The sequence below is a fragment of the Eptesicus fuscus genome, chromosome 2, assembly GCF_027574615.1.
Source record: "Eptesicus fuscus isolate TK198812 chromosome 2, DD_ASM_mEF_20220401, whole genome shotgun sequence".
NCBI classification, from domain to species: Eukaryota; Metazoa; Chordata; class Mammalia; order Chiroptera; family Vespertilionidae; genus Eptesicus; species Eptesicus fuscus.
In genome coordinates, this window is record NC_072474.1 from 36176064 (window position 1) to 36201593 (window position 25530).

The 25530-nt window shown below is 49.5% G+C and overlaps 1 protein-coding gene across 2 annotated transcripts in view; it reads right to left on the minus strand.

Annotated features, from left to right (window-relative positions):
- The window catches only part of PFKP (phosphofructokinase, platelet), a 62631-nt gene extending 38268 nt beyond the window's left edge, over positions 1-24363 (minus strand). Inside the window, exons 1-2 of one of the 2 annotated variants that reach the window (XM_008157744.3) lie at positions 24181-24363; positions 13372-13445 (exon numbers count right to left, since the gene is read on the minus strand). In XM_008157744.3, coding sequence (XP_008155966.2) covers positions 13372-13445; positions 24181-24295 — 189 coding nt within the window. In that variant the 5' untranslated portion in view covers positions 24296-24363. The remainder of the gene's footprint in view (positions 1-13371; positions 13446-24180) is intronic. The other variant, XM_028134252.2, reaches the window with a different exon arrangement.
- Positions 24364-25530: the final 1167 nt, after the last annotated feature.

Here is a 25530-nt window from a genome sequence, read left to right on the forward strand (position 1 = left end):
AACATATTCTCAGGTGAGGATTAAAAATAAAAATAAAAACTGACAGCAGGTGGTGCATCGTATCTGAGAAGAGAAATAATGAGCCCCACAGCAAAGAGAGGGTTTCTGTTAGGAAGGGGGAAATGATGCCAACCTAATAACTGACAATTAAAGCTTATTAATTAGTGTATACAGGCAGGCCATCATGGTCAGAGTCCCAGCCCAGTGCAGCTTGGATTAAAGGTGGTTATTCAAGTTTGCAAGGAAGGGACAGAGGAAGGGAGGGGGAGGGGGGAGAGAGAGAGGGAAGGAGATAGGGAGGGAAAGGGGGAGGGGAAGGGAGGGAAAGGGAGAGGGGGAGGGAAAGGGAGGGGGAGGGGAAGGGAGGTGGGGGAGGGGAGAAAAAGAAACCCAGTCTGCAGAGAGCCCCAGTAAGAAAGCCACTCACTGAGCGGGACCCTGAGCCAGCCTGGGAAAACCAGACTGCTGGCTCCCGAGGCTGTTCCAATGCCCTTCTCCTTTAACAATAGGAAATTCTGACTCTGACTGGTAGAATGCCTCCTTTTTAACACCAAGAAGAGCGGCTGCAGAAAGTAATGGGCACTGTTCCTAGCCTCTCCTCATGGGAGGACAGCGGCAGGTGAGACCTGCTGACACTCACCGCCTTCCCTGAGCGCCCAGCTGTCCAGGCATTTCAGAGGGAAGGCTTTCCAGGGAGTCACATCTGAAGAGCTGTAATGATAATGACTTCCCAAGTCTGCAGAAACACCTTCAGCCAATGGGATTCTGAACCCATGTATTACACTAAACCACAAGACAGCGCCAGCAGGTCACTTAGGGCTCCCCCACCTTGTCTGTCTGATCCGCCCAAGCCCAGGGCAGGCCTCCCCAGTGCAGTCTTCTGCAAAGACATGTGATGTGCTTGCCCTCGCCGTCGCCAATTAGGTAAAGGCACTTACTTGTACGTTTCTAAGGGGAAAATGTACTAGCTCAAAGGTAAACAAAAAAATCAACAACTGGCTCCGTAAGTGGAAAGATCGGCTTAACTGCACCCCACCCCACCCCGCCCGTCCCGAACGGTGCCCAAGGGCTCGGCAGGCAGCGCACGTGGTGCTGCCCCAGATTCACTGCTCGCCCAGCCAGACAAAACAAACCTGGCGCCAGACCTTCAGCAGAAACACCCGTGTTTTCGGATCAATACACTTTCCACACATTTTCTGCTCAAGAAGAAAACCCCGACTCCCTCATTTCAATAATTAATGCTGATTGTCTGGGTGTGTGGGTCACTTTAAAAACTCTAGCTAGACTTAAAAACTAGACTATAAATGGCCCTGCCCGAGTGGCTCAGTTGGTTGGAGCATTGTCCTGTACACAAAAAGGTTGAGGGTTCGATCCCTGGTCGGGCATGTATGGGAGGCAACAGATCAATGTTTCTCTTTCCCATCAATGTTGCTCTGTTTCTCTTTCTTCCTTCCTCTCTCTCTCTCAAATCAATGAACATACCCTCGGGTAAGGATTAAAAAAACCAACAACACAAACCAAACAAACAAAAAGCTGGACTATAAATGGATAAACAGGTTGGATAAGTTACTGAATGATGTTTTAAAAAATAAAACCTAACGTCTCCTAAATTTGAACCCAAATAGGTCTGGGGCAGTGGCCCCCCAGGAGGAAGAGTTGGCTCAGCAGGGACACCTGCCTGACTGTAGACATTCCTGTCTGTGGTGGGGGGGGTGGCGGCGGGGGGGGGTGGTCCGGGCTCCTCGTGGCAGAGGCAGGGATGCTCCAAGTAACCTGGCCTCCATGACACCCCATCACCACCCTCCCGTCATCCCCTACAAATGCCAATAGCATTCTGGTGTGTGGTGTAGAAGGCAACCCTGTCCGTTAGGGCAGGACCCAGACAGCAGAACACGTGGACACATCTGCAGCTCTGAGAAGGTCTTTAGAGAAGTAAGTGCAGTTCAGAGCCCTCACCCCCCCGATTCTGTGCCTGGAGGATACCAACGGAGTCACAGGCACACACATCACACCCCACTCCGCAGTCCCACACCCCCTTTGCCCAGCTTGTGCTCAACACTTTCCAAGTGCAGGAAGGGTGAATAAGATGTTCACTGGACAGATGAGGAAACAGGGCCAGAAAGGTTAATTTATTTATCCCTGGGATGTGTATGTAGGTTCATAATCACATCCCCAAACTCGTGGGGTGGGAGATGTGCCAGAACTGGAACCCTAAGCACCACAGACGGTGTAGCATGCGTGAGCTGGCACTGTCTCGAGGGGAGTCGCCTCCTCCCATTTGAGGGACAGTCGAGGGGTGGGCAAGAAAGGATTGCACGCAGCGTCACTCAGGTTTGCTGCCCAATGACATAGGAAAAACGGGCAGGTTTAGACATTTTTGGATTGCAGAATAGCAGATTCAGGCTCATTACATCTGTCATGGAGAGATGATGACACCCAAATGATTTCAATTCAATGAGATAATACTGACCACCAGTGCGAAGTCCTGTGGGTCTGAGGGGGACTAGTTGAGCCCCCAGGGAGGGTGGACACTAAAACCCCTCCCGCTCCCTAGAATTCCTCTCTCTTTAAGAGTGGGGGGAGGGGTGTCATGAGAAGCATTGCGTCATCTCTAGACAGGCGATTCCAGGGCAAGTGCCTCTATCTGCAAGCTGTGCCCTTTCCCCTCCATAGCCAAGCACGTCAAAGGCCTGATCACTCCTAGGGCCAAGTCACACTCGCTGCAATCAGCGGGACGCCCTGAGACGCCCTCCATCAAAGGTGCCAATTACCAATAAAACAGTTAGTATGAAAACTAGAATCATGGCATCCTCCCAAGGGAATAACTGTAGAACGTCCTGGATTTCCCTAGCGGAGATGGGTCTGCTCCGACCCAGGCCTCCTCACTGCCCCCTGCTGGAAGGGGCAGGAAGCGGAGGGCACCCCCTGCAGAGAGGACTTGAAAACTGCGGCCCCACAAGTCCGAGGAGGAAGACCCCTTCACCTCCGAGGGAAGCGGACCCTACAGCCCTCCTGTCCTGTGGAGAATGGAGAGAACAACCTGCTTTTCTATGTCAAGATTCCTCCAAAGGAGCTCAAAGGTGTGTGGACATGGGCACACCGGGTGATTGTTCCATCTCAATGCCTTTGTTCTGAAATGTGCGAGTCTGGCAGACACTGGTCGGGATGCATCTAAATATCGCCAGAACACAGACAGACAGCCACAAGCCAGAGTGCCAATAAAAACAAGAACAACAAAAAAACAGATTTCCGGTCAAGGTGGCAGGGTAGGTAAATGCTGTGCTCACCTCCTCCCAGGACCATATCAAAATACAACCAACTTATAGAAAAACCATCATTGATAACCTCCTAAAGTCTAGCTACCAGAAGGCCTCTAACTAAGGATTTAAAAAAGAAGCCATGTCAAGACTGGTAGGAGGGGTGGGGATTCGAAACAGGCTGGTCCCACACCCACGTATGATTAAGAATTGGAGGGATATCTCAGCTGCAGAGGTGCCCCCTGAGGAGTGAGGGGACCCAGCCCAAGGGTTCCAGTGCTGGGAAGAGAGGTCCCCATCACTTCTGGTTGTGAAAACCATTTGAGATTGTGGCTAAGTGAGACAGAGAGCTGCTGGAGTCCCAAGCATTCCTCTTAAAGGGCCAGAGCACAGACTCACTGGCTCACATATTCACTTGCTCTGAGCTCCAGCACAGGGGTAGCAGCTCCAAGAACACCAGATACATACTGGAAAAACTGAATTCACTAGCTTCGGGACAAGGGCTGGAGGAGCAGGGGCTGAGGCAGCTCCCTCCAGTGTTGTTGAATCCTCCTCCCATTCAGCTGCAGGTGGGCACCAAATCTGAGCTCTTCAGTAACCTAGCTAACACCATTAGCCCCGCCCTGGTGACACCCTGAGGCCACACCCCACCCACCTTGCACACTCACCAGAGGCTTTTCCACAAAAGCAACCTTCAGTGGCGTTTCCACAAAAGCAACCTTCCAGGGCTCAGACCATGGACTTACCTAAAATCTCTTAAAGGTCCACAAATCCCAACCAAGCAGTGGCTGGTCTAGGGGTGCCCTGTACCTCTTGCTAAGCAGCTCTAACCCAGCACAAGAGGCGACCAGTCTAAACAAGCCTGGCATAAGCTGTGGCCAGTGTTGGCCTGGGATGAAGCTTCAGCTAAGAGGCCACAAGCACAATTGGTGGCTGGCCTCAACTCACATCACGAGGTCCACCCAAGGGTCTCAATCCGAGCACTACTGGCAGTCGGCCTTGGTTGACTGCATAGCATCTCCCAAATACCTCCAAGCCCAGCATAAGTGACAACCAAATGCAGATGACTTTTTAGTTCCTACCAGACAGCCCCAAGCCAGGCACAAGTGGTGGCTGACCTTAACCCGCACTGGAGCCTCTCTTAAGAAGCTCCAGAACTAACACACCTGGTAGATGGCTTTAGAACACATCAGATCACCACCCAACCAGCTCCACAAATGACACACCCAAAGGGTGGACTTGGCTAGCACAGAGAGCCCTGATAAAGTGACTCCCACTCTTTGGGGTCGGGCCCTGCACAACAACTCAGCCACTGTAGTCATGGTCAGCCCTAATAGCCAGTCTGCCTGAAGGTCAATGCCACACAGACATGCCCATAGCAATCAAGGCTCAACTACACACAAAACCCACACAAGAGCCACCCGGGAGCACATGACTCAGGTGATCAGACAGACTGCACCATTGAAACCCACAGAACACCTACTAAATAAGGGCACTCTGCTAAGACAGGGAGATGTAGCAGTTCTACCTAAAAATACAAAGAAACAAACACAGGGACTCAGCCAAAATAAGGAGACAAAGAAACATCCCCCAAATGAAAGAACAGGACACAACTCCAGAAAAAAAAACTAAATAAAATCGAAGCAAGCAATTTACCAGTTATAGTTTAACATGGTTATAAGGATACTCAATGAACTTAGCAGTAGATAAGCTCAGTGAGAATTTACACAAAGAGCTAGAAACCATAAACAAGTCAGAAATGAAGAATACAATAACTGAAATGAATCAACAGCAGATTAGATGAAACAGAGGACTGAATCAGAGGTCTGGAGGACAAGGTAGTAGAAAATACCCAATCAGAACAAAGAGAACAAAAAATTTTTTATTTTTTTTTATATATTTTATTGATTTTTTACAGAGAGGAAGAGAGAGGGATAGAGAGTTAGAAACATCGATGAGAGAGAAACATTGACCCGCTGCCTCTTGCACACCCCCTACTGGGGATGTGCCTGCAACCAAGGTACATGCCCTTGACTGGAATCGAACCTGGGACCCTTGAGTCCACAGGCTGACCCTCTATCCACTGAGCCAAACCGGTTTCGGCAAATTTTTTAAATAATGTATGTTTATGGGACCTCTGGGACAACATCAAGCATCCTATCTAATAAAAGAGAGACATGCAAATTAACTGTACCTCCACTATGCCCACAAACCATGCCCACCAGCCAATCAGGAGCTATTATGCAAATTAACCCAATAAATATGGCGGTGGCCATGGAGCTGGAGCAAGCAGGAGGCTTGGGTTGCCCTCGGCAATGGAGGAAGCCAGGCTTCCTGCCCTGGCTGGCCCTGGCCTCCGCTCAAGGCTACAAAGTTTCAATTATAGAATATAAATAAATCTCCACAAAAATGGTGGCTGCCACAGAGCTGGAGCTGAGCAAGAGGCTTGAGTTGCTCCTGGCGATGGAGGAAGCCAAGCTTCCTGCCTTGGCCTGCCCTGGCCTCTGCTCAAGGCTACAAAGTTTCAATTATAGAAGATAAATAAATCCCAGATACCAGGGTCTCTACTTGGGTCGCCAGGGGGTGTTGCCAGACTGCAAACCACCACAGGCCCCTCACCCAGGATGCCCCACACCCCAAGGGAACCCCCACACTGATTCGGGACACCCTTCAGGGCAAACCAGCCGGCCCCCACCCGTGTACCAGGCCTCTATCCTATCTAATAAAAGAGTAATATGCAAATTGACCATCACTCCAACACACAAGCTGGCTGCCCAATGTGGACACAAGATGGCTGCCACAAGATGGCCAGCAAAGGGAGGGCAGTTAGGGGTGACCAGGCCGGTAGAGGAGGGAAGTTGGGGGTGACTGGGCCTGCAAGGAAGGGCAGTTGGGGGGGACCCAGGCCTGCAGGGGAGAGCAGTTGGGGAGGGACCAGGCCTACAGGGGAGGGCAGTTAGGGGTGACCAGGCCTGCAGGGGAGGGCAGTTAGGGGCAATCAGGCTGGCAGGGCAGCAGTTAGGCATCAATCAGGCTGGCAGGGGAGTGGTTAGGGGGTGATCAGGCTGGCAGGCAGAAGTGGTTAGGGGCAATCAGGAAGGCAGACAGGCTAGTAGTTGGGAGCCAACAGTCCTGGATTGTGAGATGGATGTCCCAGATTGGAGAGGGAGCAGGCTGGGTTGAGGAACATACACCTCCATGCACGAATTTCATGCACCAGGCCTCTAATCTATAATACTAAGCCTAATATGCTAATTAGACCAAACAGCCAAACTACCTTCCCGACATAATTCCAGACATCCTTCCAGATAAAGCCACAGCAGTGGGGGCCATGGCAGAGGTGGTTAGGGGTGATCAGGCAGGCAAGCAAGTGGTTAGGGGCAATCAGGCAGGCAGGCAGAGTGGTTAGGGGCGATCAGGCAGGCAGGCAAGCGAGCGGTTAGGATCCATGGGTCCTGGATTGTGAGAGGGATATCCTGGATTGTGAGAGGGTGCAGGCCAGGCTAAGCCTGCCCCCTCAACTCTGTGCACGAATTTCATGCACTGGGTCTCTAGTTAAACTCTAAGACACTGAAGAACAAAACTGAAGAAGATACAAATTAATGGAGGCATATACTGTACTCATTGATAAGAAGAATTAAGATTGTTAAAATGTTCATACTACCCAAAGAAATCCACAGATTCAAAACACCAATGGCATTATTCACAGAACTGGAAGAAATAATCCTAAAGTTTATATGGAACCACAAAAACCCTGAATAGCCAGAGCAATCTTGAGAAAGAAAAACAAAGTTGGACATATCACGCTACATGATAGCAAACTATACAAGGTCATAGTCCTTGAAATAGTACGGTACTCACCAACAAAACAAAAAGAGAGCCCAGTGTATGGGAGAACATATTTGGCAATGATACATCTGATAAAGGGTTAACACCCAAAATATATAAGGAACTCATACAACTTGACAAAAGAAAGACAAACAATCCATAAAAAAATAGGCAAAGGACCTAAATAGACACTTCTCCAAAGAGGACATACAGATGGCCAAGAAACATATGAAAAAAAAAAAAATGCTCCAAGTCACTTTTGATCAGAGATATGCAAATTAGGACCACAATGAGGTATCACCTCACACCTGTCAGAATGGCTATCATCAACAAATCAAGGAATGACAAGTGCTGGTGAGGATGTGGAGAAAAGGGAACCCTACTACACTGCTGGTGGGAATGCAGACCAGTGCAGCCATTGTGGAAAACAGTATAGAGTTTCCTCAAAAACTTAAATATGAAACTGCCATTTGACCCAGTGATCCCACTTCTAGCAATATATCCTAAGAAACCCGAAGCACCAATCAGAAAGGATGTATGCACCCCTATGTTCATAGCAGCACAATTTACAATAGTTAAGATCAGTAGATGAATGGATAAAAAAGCTGTGGTACATTTATACCATGGAATACTATGCAGCAGTAAAAACGAAGAATCTCTTACCCTTTGAGACAGCATGGAGGGACCTGGAGAGTATCATGCTAAGTGAAATAAGCCAGAGAAAGACAAGTATCACATGATTACAGTGTGGAATCTAAGTAACAAAATTATCTGATGAACGGAGTGGATCCAGAGACATGGAAGTGTGGTACAGAATGTGGAATCTCAGAAGGAAGGCAGGGGAGGGTGGGTGGCTGGGAGATAATCAACCAAAGACCTTGTATGCATATATGCATAACCCATGGACACAGACAACAGGGTGCTGAAGGCCTGGAGCAGAGGGATGGGCTGGAGGGGGTCAATGGGGGGAAAAGGAGGACATATGTAATACTTTCAGCGATAAAGAATTATAAAAAAAAATAATGCAAAGAATACTGGCATAAAAACAGACATACAGATCAAAGGAGCAGAATAGAGAGCCCAGAAATAAACCCAAACCTATGTGGTCAATTAATCATGACAAAGAAGGCAAGTCTACACAATGAGGTAAAGACAGTCTCTTCAATAAATGATGTTGGGCCCTAGCTGGTTTTGCTCAGTGGTTACAGGGTCAGGTTCAATTCCGGTCAAGGGCATGTACCCCAGTTTCAAGCTCTATCCTCACCCCAGTGGGGGCATGTGCAGGAGGCAACCAATTGATGTATCTCTCTCACATCCATGCTTCTCTCTCTCTGTTTCTTCCCTTCCCTTCCACTCTCTCTAAAAAAATCAATAGAAAAATATCCTCAGGTGAGGATTAACAACAACAACAAAGTCATGTTGGGAAAATTAGACAGATACATGCAAAAAATGAAACAGACTTATTTTTACACCATTATAGTCATGCTTATTGTTATAAACTCAAAATGTATTAACTTAAATGTAAGACCCAAAACCATAAAAGTCTTAGACAAAAATATCCTAGATGAAAACAAAGACAGTAAACTCTTTGACATTGCTCTTAGCAATATTTTTTGCATATGTCTCCCCAGGCAAAGAAAACAAGAGAAAAAATAAATAAATGGGATTATAAAATTTTTGCAGAGCAAAGGAAATCATCAACAAAATGAAAAGATAACCTACTAAATGAAAAAAGATATTCACCAGTGATACATCTAATAAGGGGCTAATATTCAAAATATATAAGGAATTCATACAATGTAACACCCAAAACACAAATAATCCAATTAGGAAATGGGCAGAAGACTTGAATAGACACTTCTTCAAAGAGGACATACAGATGACCAATAGCCATGAAAAGATGCTCAACATCACTAATCATCAGAAAAATGCAAATCAAAACTACAATGACATACTAAGTAACACCGTCAGAATGGCTATCTACAATAATAAAAGCATAATATGCTAACTAGACCAGACGTCCTTCCGGATGAAGCTGGGGCTGCGAGGGAAGCCTGGGTCCTGGGTGCCTGCCGGCAGCCAGAGGGAAGACTGAGTCCCGGGTGCCAGAGGGAAGCTGGTGCCAGCAGCTGCGGGAAGGAAGGCCTACTCTAGCACAGATTTCATTCATCAGGCCTCTAGTCACTAATAAACCAACAAGTGCTGATGAGGATGGGAAGAGAAGGGAACCCTTGTGCACTATTGGGAATGTAAATTGGTGCAACCACTATGGAAAACAGTATGGAGGTTCCTCAAAAAGTTAAATATAGAACTACCATATGATCCAACAATTCCATTTCTGGGTATTCATCTGAAGAAACCCAAAACACTAACCCAAAAAGACATATGCACCCCTATGTTCAGTTGTAGCATTTATTTACAATAGCCAAGATATAGAAGGAACCTAAGTGCCCGTTGATAGAGAAACGGATAAGAAAGATGTGGTACAGGGGGGATAAATGGTGGTGGAAGGAAACTTGACTTGGGGTGGTGAACACAAAATACAATACACAGATGATGTATTATAGAATTGCCCATCTGAAACCTATATAATTTTATTAATCAGTCACCCCAAAAATTCAATAAAAAATAAACATAAATAAAAATTAAAAAGTTGTGGTATCTATCTATATAAAAGCCTAAGTGACTGTTATGACCAAATTGCCGGAACGACCGGTCGACCAGTCGCTATGATGTGCACTGACCACCAGGGGGCAGATGATCAATGGAGGAGCTGCCCCCTGGTGGTCAGTGCGCTCCCACAGCAGGAGCACTGCTCAGCCAGAAGCTGGGCTCACTGCTGGTGAGCACAGCTACAGCAGCAGGAGCCTCTCCCTCCTCCATGGCAGCACTACCAAGCGGCAGTGGCAGGAGCACCAGGGCTGGGATGAGTGGCAGCACACAGTGCCCAGCCCTGGCTAGGGCTCCTCCCCAGCCACCTGCTGCTTTGGCACTGCTACATCCCTTGGGGGATGTCGGACTGCAGGTTTCACCCAATCCCTGCAGACCTGGCAGGGATCGCCCAAAACCTGCAGTCCAACATCCCCCGAGGTGTCCTGGATTGCAAGAGGGCACAGGCCAGGATGAGGGATCCCACATGTGCATGAATTGTGCACTGGGCCTCTAGTATATATACAATGGAATATTATTCAACCATAAAAAAGACTGGAATCTTGTCATTTGTGACAACATGGATGGACCTAGAGGGTATGATGCTAAGTGAAATAAGTCAGTCCGAGAAAGACAAATACCATATGATTTGACTTATATGTGGAATCTAAAAAACAAAATAAGTGAACAAGCTAAACAAAAACAAACTCATAGATACAGAGAACATTTTGATTGTTTTATGGGCTAGGAGGAAGGCTGGGAGATGGGAAGGCTGAAAAAGATGAAGGGATTAAGAAGTACAAATTGCCAGTTATAAAAATGGTCATGGAGATGTCATGTACAGCACAGGGAATAATATTGCAATAACTATGTATCATGTCAGTTCGTAATAGGTTTATCAGGGTGATCATTTTTAAGTTATATAAATGTCTAACCACTATGTTGTACACCTGAAACTAATATAATATTTTATGTCAATTATGATTGAAACAAAAATTTAATTAAAAATAAATCACACGCAACAAAACTCTTAAAATCTGACGGTCAGGTTCAGTACCCAAACATTGGACAGGCATACAGCCAACAGCTCTAGCCCCATCAAATTACCAACATTCAAACCAACCAATACAGATTTGGCCTTTGGTTTAATGCAGGTTTCTGGAACTCAGAATTACTGACATTTAGGCAAGATAATTCTTTGTTGGGGGGCTGTCCTGTGCATTGTGGGATGTTGCGCAGAATCCCTGGCCTCCACCCTTCGTAATAGGACATCAAAATGTCTCCAGCCAGGCCGGTGTTGCTCAGTGGTTGATTCCTGGTCAGGGCACAATCTGGAGTTGCAGGCTCAGTCCCTAGTAGGGGGCATGCAGGAGGCAGCCAATCAATGACTCTCTCATCAGTGATGTTTCTATCCCTGTCTCCCTCTCCCTCCCTGAAATCAATAAAAACATAAAAAAAGTCTCCAGAATTTTTTTTTTGGGGGGGGTGGGGTGGTTGATGTGGGATTTGAGCTCTCTTCCCAGCCCTGCTATGATGAACAGTAACACAGAAAGTAGACTGTCCAGGAGGACAAGTCAGTTCTTTTAACCATAAAATAACTGAAATGACTTCCTTCCCTTCCCTGCACACACCGCAAAGTCATCATGAAGACCAAGTGCGTCCTGTGGGGAGGGACCTCCAGCTCAGCACGGCCGCAGCATCACTGGGGAGGGCCACAGACCCTGAGGCGGCAGCAGCCAGGGCAATCAAAGGTTTCCGGGGGACCATGCTGTACACCACAAGTCTAAGTAAATTCGTCTTCAGCCATGCTGAAAACATTCTGTTAATTATAACTGAAGCTGACCTGAGGGTGCGCCAACCCCCAAGAGATTTTTAAAGCCACGTTCACATGTTAGGAATTGCCATCAGGGAGGTGTGGAGTCTTCTCTCCAGTTCAAAGGCAGAATGCAATGCCCTCTCCTCCCCCAAATAAAATAAAAGGGCAGAGGAAGCTGGGCACACGCATGCACGCTCCTCAGCAGAAGCAGAACAGTCATCTGAGTGCAAACTCAAACATCAAAGGGAGGAGAGCCAGCAACGTGATGCCCGTGGCCCTGTGTCTCATGTGCTCATTCCACATCAGTGAACAGGAGACAGCGGCTGCCCGGCCAGGGCCTGGACGGACATCCACAAGGGCAATTTGACCCTCAACACATCCAAATGGAAAATGACAGAACAATAGTCTGGGACTGCTTTGATGGGACCCACCGTTTTAACACAACCCCAAACCCACAGAACCACAATGTAGAAAAGCAAACCAAAGCGTGGGAGGAAACATCTTTGCAGCAAACGATCAACAAACGGTTATTCAGACCAATGAGCAGAGACCGCGGGAGTCACATCACAAAAGGAGAAAAGGACTTTAGTACACAGCCACTCCAGTGAGTCGGAGGAGGGCCACACACACAGAACCAGTGGACTTGGTACCACTTTTGGAGGTCGCATGGGGGTGCTGAGTGGGCTGGAACAAGTTTCAGAAATTACTGGTGAGACACATCGGGACCCAGTATAAGGGCCGTGTCTTCCAATTCAGTCAGTGCCTTGGGATCACAATAATAATACAAAGCACAGAAGAGCCACACATGTTAATATGGATCTTGCTATGTTGTGATAGTCGAGAAATGGTCAGGGACCTAAATAGTCCAGTGTTTGGCAAAGGAACGACCCAGTAAACAAAGGGCCAGGTAAATGTTGAGACATCAACGTGACAGAATATTATATAGGCATTTAAAGCAATAGTTGCGGGATGTACATGGCATATAGAAAACCATCAAAATGTAATGGTAGGTAGAAAATGTACTATACAAAATACCTTTGCTGTAATTTTAGTAATGTACATATTTCCTCCCAGTCTCTCCCATATATAACACTGGGAAGAATCAGCATAAAACACTAGCAGTGATACTGACGGAATTAAGTTATTTAAAAACATATTCTCTTCTTTCCTTTTTATAAGCTTTATTATGTTTTATAAATTTAAAACCTAAACATAAAGATAGTTTTCCTAGTAATTTTGGAAATAAATCATGTGCTCCAAACTATATTGGCACCTTCTACCCGAACACCACCCACCTCTACATCGCCAGGACTGCTGCTGGATTTCAGAGGCCTCCGTGTGAAGAAAACAGATAAACAGAAGGAACTGGGCTTTATATTAAGGGTGAAAAGCTCAAAGCGGTCACTTCATCCCAATTATCTTAATGTGTATTCAAATTCAATCCCATTTTAAGTGACTCTACATATATCACTTCTATAAGGAATTAGAGCTACAGACACAACCAGTTTGAGATCATTAATCTTGCAAGACCAGTTGACATCAAAATGGAATTTCGTGCCCGTCTCATCTCCTTCCACCCCTTGCTCCCCAACACAGTTTGCCGACCACAGATCTCACAGAGGCACATCTGGACCAGGCAGCACATCCTCCCGGGTAAGCACTGGTGGGGCTGGGCTCCCCTGCTGGCCCCGAGCATGCAGTCACCGCTGACCCTGGTTTCAGTCAGCAGAGCCCGACCCCAGCAGGTGTGAGAGCTCTGGGGGAGTGCGAGGCACAGATACCTGGGGGCCAGAGAAAGCAGGACTGCCGTGGGACACTGACCTCATAGATGAAGTACACCTTGGCCCCCGTGTAGATCCCCATGCGCACGACGGCACGGACAGCGGCATTCATACCTGGCAAGGACAGGACAGCAGTTAGAGGAGAGACAGGCATGCACTGGCCGCGACCACAGGGAAACGTGACCTCTCAGAAGGCTCCTGGATGAAAGATGGGCCTGACACATTGCATCTGAGATAGTATCAGGATCTTGGGGAAACGCAGAGCAGAGGGGTGGGCATTTGCGAGCTCATCCACAGATGAACATCCTTACGTCCTTGGAGAAGCGCCTGGCGCACGTTTAATTAGAGTAGCTCTGCTCAGCCACCAGCTGCCTTGATTCCCTACAAACCTGCAGGCAACTTCTTCCAGTTACAAAACAACACAAGGGACAGGTGTTTATTTATAGTTTGCCAAGTTCAAAGAAAATAGTACTGAAAAGGACCAGCAGTCTGGGATTTGAGGAGGAGGTGAAAAATAGACAATTTCATCACCAGCATAAAAAAAATTTCATCAGTGGCCTCAAATACAAAACAAGTCATGCCATTTTATGAAAAGAAATATTAAACCAATATCCTATATAATAAAAGGCTAATATGCAAATTGACCAAACAGTGGAACGACCGGTCGCTATGATGTGCACTGACCACCAGGGGGCAGAAGCCGGGCTCATGGCTGGCGAGCACAGCAGCGCTGGTGGAAGCCTCTCCCGCTTCCATGGCAGCACTAAGGATGTCGGACTGCCAGCTTAGGCCAGCTCCCCGCAGCCATCAGTCAGACATCCCCCGAGGGCTCCCAGACTGCGAGAGGGTGAAGGCCGGGTTGAGGGACCCTCCCCAACCGCCCCCCCAGTGCACAAATTTCGTGCACCAGGCCTCTAGTTCTATAAATAACACCTGATCAAGATAAACCTGGGACAGGAAAGAGATGCCCCACCCCCAACTCACACCTGTGTAGGTTTATGGCACCTACGTGCTGAGGCTCACATCTCCCTGCTCACAGGGTCAGGTGTGCATGGAGCCTCCTCAACCCTCAGACCTGACCTGATAAACAAGCCCTCAGGGTCCCTCCCAACAGGCGTGTATTTTGCTGTGGCCACTGTCACTGGCAAATTAACCACCCAATGCTACACCACACCAATGCTTTATCTCGGGGGAGATTCCCAAGGTTGACACCCCTACCCCCTTCCTGAAGGGGGAAGGGAAGAGGTAGGGAGACCTTCATAAAGGCAGGATAAAGAACGACAGACAAATTGGGGGTTTTAGAAGTGGATAAGAAATGACAGGAGTGAAACTGTGACAAGGGAGACATGATCCAGAGGTGAGCCCAGGAGATCCCTGTGCAAGAAAAGCCTGCCCAACGCTGACCTCTGTCCTACATGTTCTGAACAATTTTCACATCAACTCCTTGGCTTCAGTCTCCCCCTGCCTCTTGGGGTGAAGCTGTGCTCACGGAGAAATGGCCTGTCACCCGCCTGCAGCGGTCCCAGGTGGGGGCTCCCGGGCCCCAGGGGTTTCCCAGGCAGGGGAGGACCCTGAGCACCACCCTCTCCCCAAGCTCCCAGGAGGTGAACTGCGCTCTGAGCAGTAGGACCCAGCCTCACAGGCTTTATTCACTCCCTAGGTCCTGTGATTTAGTAAAACCCGCTGGCCTTTCCCCCAGCTGGGAGCTAGCAGCCTCCTGCTTGGGCCGGAGGGGCGTCCTCTGCTCAGAGCAGGGAAAACAGAGCTTAGTGGCCCAGCAGCGGGGCTGATGCACAAGGAGCACCCAGGCCCCTGAGGAGACAGGGAGGCTGGGCTCTGAGCAGATGAACTGATAGCCACATGAGCAAAATTAATAAACGGCGAAGAGAAGCTGGTGTGCAAACCTTGGTCTTCATTTTATTTTATCTTAAAATATGACCTAATTCCCCCTAGGTCAGTGGTCGGCAAACTGCAGCTCTCAAGCCACATGCGGCTCTTTGGCCCCTTGAGTGTGGCTCTTCCACAAAATACCACGTGCGGGCGCGCACGTACAGTGCGATTGAAACTTCGTGGCCCATGCGCAGAAGTCAGTTTTCGGCTCTCAAAAGAAATTTCAATTGTTGTACTGTTGATATTTGGCTCTGTTGACTAATGAGTTTGCCGACCACTGCCCTAAGGCAACGGCTGTGCATTAGAAGCACCAAAGGGAACTTTAAGAAAAAAACTGCCCTTCCAGTTTTGTTGTTTGGGGTGGGGCCTACTCGGTTAGTCAGCTCTCCTTTTTAACTGGGTGCGCAGCTGGGACCCAAACTGCTGCAGGGGCTGGGCCCTACAGGTGGCTGCCTTCCGAGGAGCACCCTGGAGGACAAACACCAAGAAATGCAGAGAAAGCCAGTTTTCACCCGTGGCCTCTCAGACACATGGCCGGGATCCAGACACGGGCCCCTGCACGGGGGTCTGGCAGCCTGCTGGGTGAGCAGGGCCAGGCTCTGGTTTCACTGTTTTGCAGAGCACTGTCCTGGGGCTCAGCTGTCATCCACTCAGAACAGGCAGTTCGGGGCCTTTCACTCTGCACTCAGACTGCTTTTTCAGTAACAGCTCCACGCAGTCGGGTCCATTCATTCTGCTTTTGTTTTGGTTTTGGTAGCCAGACCTGGGAATTAAAACAACTTTCACAATCATTTCCATGGGACAATGCAATCCTGCCACTGAGTAAGAATCTTAATATTTGGAAAGTAATGTCCTCCTCATTTGCAAAAATTTAGACCCCAGTCCTCAGGGGATGTACAAAACTGTGATGGGAACCAAAAATAAAGTTTGAAAAAAATTAGGGAGGAGTTAAGTGGGAAGTGTGTGGTAATTACTTTAGATACAATAGAAAAAGTAGATTGTTAGATTTTCTTTCTTTTTTTAATTTAAATTATTGTTGAAAGTATTACATATGTCTCCTTTTTCCCCCAGTGAACTCTCCCCACCCGCTCCTGCCCCCAGCACATGCCCTCACACCCCTACTGTCTGTGTCCATTGGTTATTCTTGACATTACCTATTAACAGCTTCTTGCTAAACCATCATGCAGGTAAGCTAGTCACTAAGTGATTTCTTCTTTGAAACAGGGAGTGGGGTGGCTCCAGGTTTCCAAATGTTTCCTAAGATTCTGTTCTGGTGAAATGCAAACTTCGAGTAAATTGTAAGAAACAAGGAATGTGTAGATTCTGATAAAATAACTGGGATTCATTCTTTCATTTCCTATGTGATCTGAAGAGTATGAGAAACCTCCTTACGGATCCCATTTAGCCATGTTTCCTGCTTATTTCTCAGTACTTATAACCCTTTCCCAATTCATTTTGATCTTTAATTTCCTTTTTGAAAAATAAAGTCAGGTTGCTCAGCCCTCTTACTGGTTTCTTCCCGAATTCACATGGTTTTCATCTTTATACCAAAGCAAGGGTGTGGGATATGTTAGAAAACAAACTTAAAACACACCTAAACTAGCACTTGCTACTAGAGTTCTCCATAAAGGTTCCCCCTTTAATGATTTAAGGATTGACAGGGAAAAAAAAAAAATCCTAAGGAGAACTGTGTAATGATGTTAGCTCCCCCATGGATCAAAGTTACCAAGTTGGGAGTTCTCTGATTCATGGACAATCCAAATTGCTGGGTCTTGTGTTCAAAATCTGAAGAGAACTTAGATAAATTCCTAGGGGGGTTTCCATCCATCCATCCACCCATCCATGCACCCAAGATGCAAGGGGTGTCTTCTCTGGGCCAGGCACTGCTTCCTATGTCATTGAGAAATTCAGGGAAGCTCCAGGCCCTGGTGGGGCTGGTCCTGGCTGCTAACAATAACAGGATAAACACATGACACCCGGGGTGGAGGGGGGTCAGGGGAAGAATAAAATGCAGAGCAGGGCTGGGGGACTGGAGTGTGGGGTGCAGAGAGGGGCTGCAACTGTCCGCCAGGAGCTAGTGCTGGCCTCCGGCCTCCAGGAGAAGTGCTTTTCGGGGAATCAGAGAAGTGAGGGAGGCAGCCAAGTGGACATCTGGAAAAGCAGCTCCAGGCCTGGCAAGCGGTGGGGGAAGCGTGCCTGCCGTGCTGCGTCCCAGCCTCCGCTGCAGATGGGAGACCACGGCCAGCAGTCCCTCCGTGTTATTCCAACGTAAACAGTCAACAGGGACCCTCTACACAGGAGCGCATTGTGTCAGAACCTCGCTGTGGAGTGAGCCTGAATGTCAAAGGCTCAGCATGGGAAAAAATAAGGTGAACTAAATACTCTTTATGTGGACTCTGGATGGAAATATTGGGTTGGCTAAAATATACATTTAAAATTCATGTCACCTGCTTTTTCTGCTTCTTGTTTAATGTGACGTGTCACACATAGAACCGGGGCCCCTGCCCAAGCCCCCTTTCCACTGCGCAGGGGCTCCGACCTGCCCTTTCGCTAAAAGTTCTGTGTCAGTCCTGCCACATGCATTAGCACAGAGCTCCTCCTGAAAGGCGGTGACTATTCCACTCCACGTACCCTGTGCGGCCTGTCTCCTGTGGCTGTTCCCCCTTGGTAAGCAGATAAGCACTGCTGTAAACAATGTCCTTTGACCAACCCTATCTGCCTCCACCTCCGTTCACCCCCTACTCTGCATTGCTTTCTGTTGCACAGGGAGCCCAATCAGCGGCCAGACCCTCCATTTACAAACCCATCCCATGCCCCTTGGTCCCCTCCTCCATGCGGAGGGGGCCCCGCCAGGTGCCCAGCCCCACCCGTGAAACCCTCCACCCAAGGCCCAATCCTGCTCCTCCTGAGATCCTAAACTTGGCCCCTCCTCTCCCTCTTCCCCCTCCATAAAACCACCCCTATGAGAGTCAGCCAGTGCCTCCAGGTGACTTCCCGGTCACACAGACTAAATCCAAAGTCCTCCCCACCTGCCGCTCCCCAGGAACCTTGCCCATCTGGCTCTGACCTCTTCCTTGAAAGCCCCTGCAGGCTTCCCCTGCTGCCACTGCCCCAGGTCAGATGGAGGGTCCCTGACACAGGCTGCCCTGGGCGCTCCAAGGACCAGGGCTTCCCCCAAGTCTGCCTCCTTCCCATGTTCATCTGACCCCAGGTCACACAGCCACTGCCCCAGAGGAGGGCCGAGGTCTGCCTTCACCTAGGAGGCCATTGCTAATTCGTGGAACAGTTCAATGAAAACAGACCTGGGATGTTAAAGCAGAGCTGAAAAGATGGGGAGGATTGGCGACACGGGTTACCCCAGGGCACCCTCCCCCACATCATGTAAGCCAGGGGTGGGGAACGCCCAGCCCTCGGGCCCTGTAAGGCCTGAGAAATCATGTGGTCTGGCCCGGCCAATGCATTAGGGGTGAGTTAAGTAAATGTTTGACCAAATGTATAGCAGGCTAATTTTTAAGTAGATGATTTTGTGTGTCCCACGAATGATGTTATAAATATCCAAATGGCCCTTGGCAGAAAAAAGGTTCCCCACCCCTGATCTAAGCAAGAGAAACTTCTGACCCCATTGATGTCTTGTTTCCACCTTTCTATAGACAGGGTCCTCTATTACAATCCAGTCAAACTCCTGGTCAGAGAACCGTCGCAGGAAACTGCTGGAGGGGTCTGAGCTGCCTGGGTTTCTAAACGCCCCGTGGACCCAGGACTGAAGCCTGGTCCTCAGCTGACCAGGGGGACCAGCAGGTGGAGTGGATTCTCAGGCCTCCCCTAGACCTTCTAAATCACAGTCTGCACCTCGGCCAGGCCGCATCAAGGACAGAGAGGAGGCTGTGGACCCCGGGGCAGCAGGGCCAGAGGCAGAGCAGTGACATGCCTTTCTCCTTTGCACTTTCTCCTTGTCCTTTGAGTCTTCCTGTGGCCTTAAGCCTTTCACTGAGAAGGGGAACAGGAAGGGGGAGGGGAGGAAGGAGATAAGAGTTGAGTGACTCCACTTTCATTTTCCAAATGAAAAAATGTAAGACCCCGTCTCACTGCTGGCAGAGAGAAGCTCCGGGCACCGCTCCGCAGCAGCTTGGCCGCCTCTTCCCTCCTGACAAGCACAAGGACTGTAATCCCCAACATGCTAAGTGTCCGGGGAAGACACATGGGATAAAGGGGCCTGCTGGCAGACACTTCGTCACAAATAAAAACACAGCACCCTACAAGCTGGGTGAAAAGAGTAACTGGGAAAGTGACTCAACTACTTCCTTAACACATGGTCACCTGTTCTTTATCCCGACACCTTCTCAGCACATTACAGTCGTAGTGGATGGACTGTAATGCTGTGTTCTGATGTCTGCCTTTAGAATGGCTTGGCCCTATCTTCATGCCTCTAATTATAATTGCTTCTGACAGCCCAGTGGATGGGTGCATCGTATTCAAATGGCCCCAATTCTCCCTGATGAAAGGTTTGAAACAAGGGGGAAAACATGCTTTTTGAAGATGACAAAATGTCACACAACAGTGTTTGCATCTGTCGACAACTAAGCAATTGCACAGACTTCCCACAGTACACATGAAGTTAACACTAGCATTTTAACACTCTGCCTCCCAGACCCAATCACTTTTGTTAAGTTATCATACTATAAACAGAAAAGATCCCCCGAGGCGTGGCCTGCATGGCTCAGTGGTTGAGCATTGACCTGGGAGCCAGGAGGTCATGGGTTCGGTTCCCTGTCAGGCCATATGCCTGGAGTGTGGGCGCTATCCCCAGTGTGGGACATGCAGGAGGCAGCCCATTAATGATTCTCTGTCATCATTGATGTTTCTATGTCTCTCTGCCTCTCTGAAATCAATAAAAATATTTTTAAAAAAAAGAAAAAGAAAAGAAAAGACCCCCCCTACAGAATGTACAGAATTCCAGGATAGTAAGGGGCTAGAGCTGTGAGGCGAGATGCCCACTGTTCTCAATTGCCCTTTGCATCTTACTGGGCTCTAATGCCCGCACAGTTCAGGGCCAGCACAGAAGGAACCCCCCAAGCAGGACCCCAAAGAAATGTTCAAGAAATCCACGTTCAGTGAAGGTCAACTAGGTGCCTGGGCCCTATCCACAGAACCTCACATTTCTGACTGCAAATCTCCATGCGTTCACTGTCCCCAGACATTACTCAGGAGATGAAAGAGTGCTTCGGATTAGTGGAGATTTAGGTAATTGACATGACTTCATGAGAAAAGAAAACAGCTAGAATGCCTAGAGGAAGGAATTGGTCCACGCTTCTTAGTGAGCTGCCAACCCTTGTGCTGGGCACCAGAAAGGCACTGGGGAATTGGCCTGGGGAATGGCACCCGTGCCTGGCCCCCCATTTCCACTGCATCCCTACTGCTTAGCAGATGACATCTCAAACTTCTGAGATGTACAGAGTACACTCAGTTCATCTCAAAGCTCCCTTGCTCACGTGTCAAATGAGGATGAGTTAGAATGTGAAGCATTAGCACCTGCCACATAGCAATGGCCACTAAATGTTAGCTATTCTTACCATTAATGGGAAGACGTACATAGACTCGATTTATGTGAGCACTATTTACTCTGCCACGGGCACAAAAGGACTCAGCCTTGTGTTCACTCTGCCCTTAGGGTCCACTCCATTGCTCAGAACTCTCAGCCCTACCAGCCCCTCCAGAAGATGATGAGTCATTTTTGGTGTGTGACACAATCTTGCTTGAGGGTGGGTACTGAGTCATGATTATGTCTGTCCCTTTGGCAATGTGGAACTTATTTTAGGTTAAAATAAAAATCAGTTTAAGTCTGCAGATTCCTTGTGATAACAGAAGAAACCCAAGTAATGAAAAAAATAGTTAGCTTTAGAAATACTCTTCCCTAATGGGTGGGGCTAGGAAGTCAGGAATATAGATGGGGGGGTGTATGGTGTGTTTTTTAAATAGATTATATAATGCAAATTCCATTGGGAATCAAAAGCATTTCATCACTTTGGAATCAAGGGTTACATCACTTCAGCCACTCTCACTGTATTTTAGAGTGGTGGCTGTCACTGTAAAAAGGCATTTTCTGAGAAAGCTCCCTTCAGCGCACCATGGTCTGGAAAGCATTTAGATTGAGGTCTTGTAAAACTTAGCTTAAATCCTGCCACTGCCATTTAAAAGCCGTATAATCTTAGCTAAGTCAATTATCTCACTGTGGGTCTTTGTCCCCACCTCCAAAATGAAGACACATATGTCTTGGAGCCATGTAAGTAGGCCTGGAGATAAGACCTGTATAACTCTTAATATATACAATGTGCCAATACACAGAAGCTATAGTCACTTCAACATAAAATTTTACCATAACTTCACATCTGATCAGAACATTACCAGGAAATGAAGGCATGAGTATGCTCTTTTTGATTTACAGCTATGAGCAAAATTCTTCTATCTCAGAGGAAATCCAACACTAATCTAACTTAGAATCAAGATTAAGTGGTGAAATGGTGGGCAGCCCAAAACATCTCTGGGAATAACCTCCTCTAAGGGTCTGTAAATCTGCCGCTGCCAAGACCAGACCCTCTGAGCATGTCTCCCCTGAGCTTTCTCAGAAAGAAATGCTCCCAAACACTCAGGCAGATCCAACATGGACTCAAAATAGGACATCTGGCGTTTTGCATGAAGTCCAAGAAAAAACAGTCAACATCTACAGCTCTGCCTGGAAGGGGGAGGGAGGGCATACAAGCGGCCAAGGTGGGTTGTCAGGAATGTAGGGCAGCCCCGATGTGCCAGGTGAGAGCATCAGGACATCAAAGAGGATGCTACCCACTGAGGTGAGAACTGCCATCTCCTACTAACCTGACAGGACACCAACCAAACAACCTTCTCTTAGAATTTTTGTTTTCAAAGTACACTTTTCATGGAGAAGGGGTGTGGACTAGCTGAAAGAGTTCTTTTATAACTGCTCACAGGTGGCAGGGCCAGGATGAGTAAGGGAGAAAATGCTGATTCTGTCTATCGCACCATTATCCTGAGTGCCTATATGCCACCTACCAGGCAGTTACGCCAATTTTTGGACAAGGATTCAAAAGAATTTTTTACATATTTGTTTATTTATTATATAATTTTTAATATATTTGTTTATTTATTTTCCCCCAACAGATATAGCACCTTAATTATAAAATAACCTTGAAACGCTGACCTTGAAGCCTGGAGGCGTAAGGCCAGTTCCCCTTCCTGTGCCAACGTTTTATGCTCTTTGGAGGGGCAGGATGCCATTCATTTAAGATGCTTCCTCATTTGTGCTAGCATCTGCAGGCACACGTGCTTTTGACAGGGAAGCCACTCAGCCCCACCAGGACCCCAGCCGACCCCCGCCAGGCACATCTTCTGGTGTTCATTTAAGTAAAGCGGGCGATGTCCTCAATTTCACTCCGCCATTTCCCCAATCCCGGCCTCTGCTATATCGCAACATTTTCTTTCTCTGGAATGTTGATAACCTGAGTCATTTTACTAGGATATCAAATCAGAACAGCCCAGCTTCCCTGGGAGGCAAAGGCGTGGGCCGGTGGGGCGGGGGCGATGACTGACGCCGCGACAGACACGTTCAAGAGGACTGGGAGGGTCTGGCCTGGGACAGGCGCTCTGGGGATGCTGCGCGCCAGGTGCCTAGGGCCAAGGGCGCAGGGCACAGGGACAGCGACAGGCCAAGCATCACGTACGCGCGCGCCAAGGGCGCCAACCGGCAGCACCCGAGCCAGCCACGCCCGGCTCAAGGGCAAAGGGAAGGTCGAGAGGAGGGTGGGCACAGGCTAGGACGCCAGAACCTTAACCCAAGCCTCCTTCCACTTTGTGTGTGGCCTCCAAACAGGTGGAAACGAGGCCGCAGAGTCTTTAAAATAATCTGGGGGCTGGCGAGGAGGGGGAAAAACAAACACCAGCTACCGGACGCGTCTCCGCCTGCGGGGTCGGTAAGGCTCCAGGTCCGCATCCGCCTGGAAAACGCCCATCCACTTCCTAGCGGTTGGCTGCGCCACCCAGGGATTTGCCTAGATATGGAAAACCCACTCCCTGGGAACCCCTGCGCCCCCACGTGCACCCAGCGCGACAGCCTGGGCGTGGCCGTGTCACTCCTCCCCCCCATTATATTGAAATATTTTCTTGGTGCGGCCGCGGGCCTCCGGACTCCTGTTCTTACTCCCCGAAATTCGCCTCCATGCTCATGATGGGGTGCCTGGAGTCCGCGCTCGGTGCTGGTGACGTCCCGGAGTCCCCGCTTCCTAATCCTTCCCCCAAAGAGAGGCTGGCGGGGAGGCCTAGTGACCCATTTTAGTTTTCGGTTTGGTCACGAGCCGGAAGGGGAAAGGAGATTAGAGCAGCGGAAACCCCTTTTTAAAGTCTCCCAGTGTAGATGTACAGTGTGCCCGACGCCTGGCAACCCCGGCCGGGGACCCCCGCGCCCGCGGACCCGTCCGGAAATCAGCAGCGGGGACCCCGCCCGCGCCGCGTAGGGGCGTGGGTCCTCAAGATGCGCTGTGGGTACCCGCTGTTTCCTCCACAGCACAGGGCGGGAGCCCTGGCATCGGAGGTGGCCGCGCTGTAACCCACCTTCAGGGGGCCTCCGGACCCATCCTACGAGTCGGATTTAGATGAACTACAAGGGCGGTCCAGACGACCCCGTCGCCAGTCTCAATTTTTAAAATAACGTGGAGGTGGAAAATTAATTGATCTTCCGGATGAAGGCTTGGGCTTGCCATACCCTTCCCTTCGCGCCCCCGCAGTGACTTGGAGGCTGCACGTACCCTGTGGTTCCCGGGCTGCTCTCCCACATCTCCCTTCTCCCCGTACCCGAGTCGCTTGCCCGGGGTCTCCACATGTTCCCCCTGGTACCTCCATCCCTTCCCTCCAATGTCCCCCTCTGCCCCGGCCCGGGGAGGTGGTAGCGCACCTTGGGCATCCCCGCCGCTGGTCAGCACGCCGATGGCTTTGCCGGCTCCGGAGAGATGCTCCAGGAACGTTCGGAAGGAAACTCTGGGGGTCGAGGGGACAACACCGTGGTCCATGGCGAACAGGCCGGAGACCGCGCTGGGCCGGGTGCTAGGCAGCCAGTGCACCCCGCCCGCGGTGCCACCGCTCAGAACCGCTCGCTCCGCCCATTCCGCGCGCGCCAATCGGAAGCTAGGGGCGGGCAATGGGGCGGGGCCTGCGGAGGAGGCGCCGCGGGGGGGGGGGGCGTGCGGCTCCGCAGGGCGCTAAGCTGATGGGGCGGGGCGGGGCGGGGCGGGGCGCGCCATTGGTGGACGGGCTTCGGAGGTGCGGGAGCCCCGCAGGCGGAAAGAGCCCGGGTGTGTGAGTGGGGACCTTTCGAGAAGGGGAGCATCGCATATGGGAGGAGCCTCATAGGTAGGCGGGATCATTGCAATTGTGGGAGCCTTGCAGGTGGGTAGGAGCTCCACAGTACAGGTCCGCAGCCGGTGGGCGGGACTTCACGAGCGGGGTGGAGCATCGCAGGTTGGGGGCGTTGGTAAACCGCAGGTGGGAGGAGCAGGTAGGTGGGAGGTGGTAGGCGGGGGATGGACCGCTGCAGGTGGGCGGAGCACCTCATTTGTGGGGAGTCCCGCTGGTGGGTGGGAGAAGCATACGAAAGTGGAAAGAACTCCAGTCGAAACCGGTTTGGCTCAGCAGATAGAGCGGCGGCCTGCGGACTGAGGGGTCGCGGGTTTGATTCCGGTCAAGGGCATGTACCTTGGTTGTGGGCACGTCCCCAGTGGGGGTTGTGCAGGAGGCAGCTGATCGATGTCTCTCTCGTTGATGTTTCTAACTCTCTGTCCCTTTCCCTTCCTCTCTGTAAAAAAATCAATAAAATATATTAAAAAAAAAAAAAAAGAAAGAAAGGGAAAGAACTCCAGCCTAGGCATGCGCCCTTATCCCTGCAGGATTCCTCGCCAGGTGGCGCTCGAAGCCACGGGAACCCTCTCGGTTCTTGGGCTGCCCCAGTTTTCCTCTCCAGTCTCAGGTCAAGAGGAAGGAATCTGAACGGATGCTCTAGTTCCATGGTTGGCAAACTGCGGCTGGCGAGCCACATGCGGCTCTTTGGCCCCTTGAGTGTGGCTCTTCCACAAAATACCACGGCCTGGGCGAGTCTGTTTTGAAGAAGTGGCGTTAGGAGAAGTTTAAGTTTAAAAAATTTGGCTCTCAAAAGAAATTTCAATTGTTGTACTGTTAATATTTGGCTCTGTTGACTACTGAGTTTGCCGACCACTGCAGTTGGTGAGCAAACATAGGCGTCTCTGCCGGC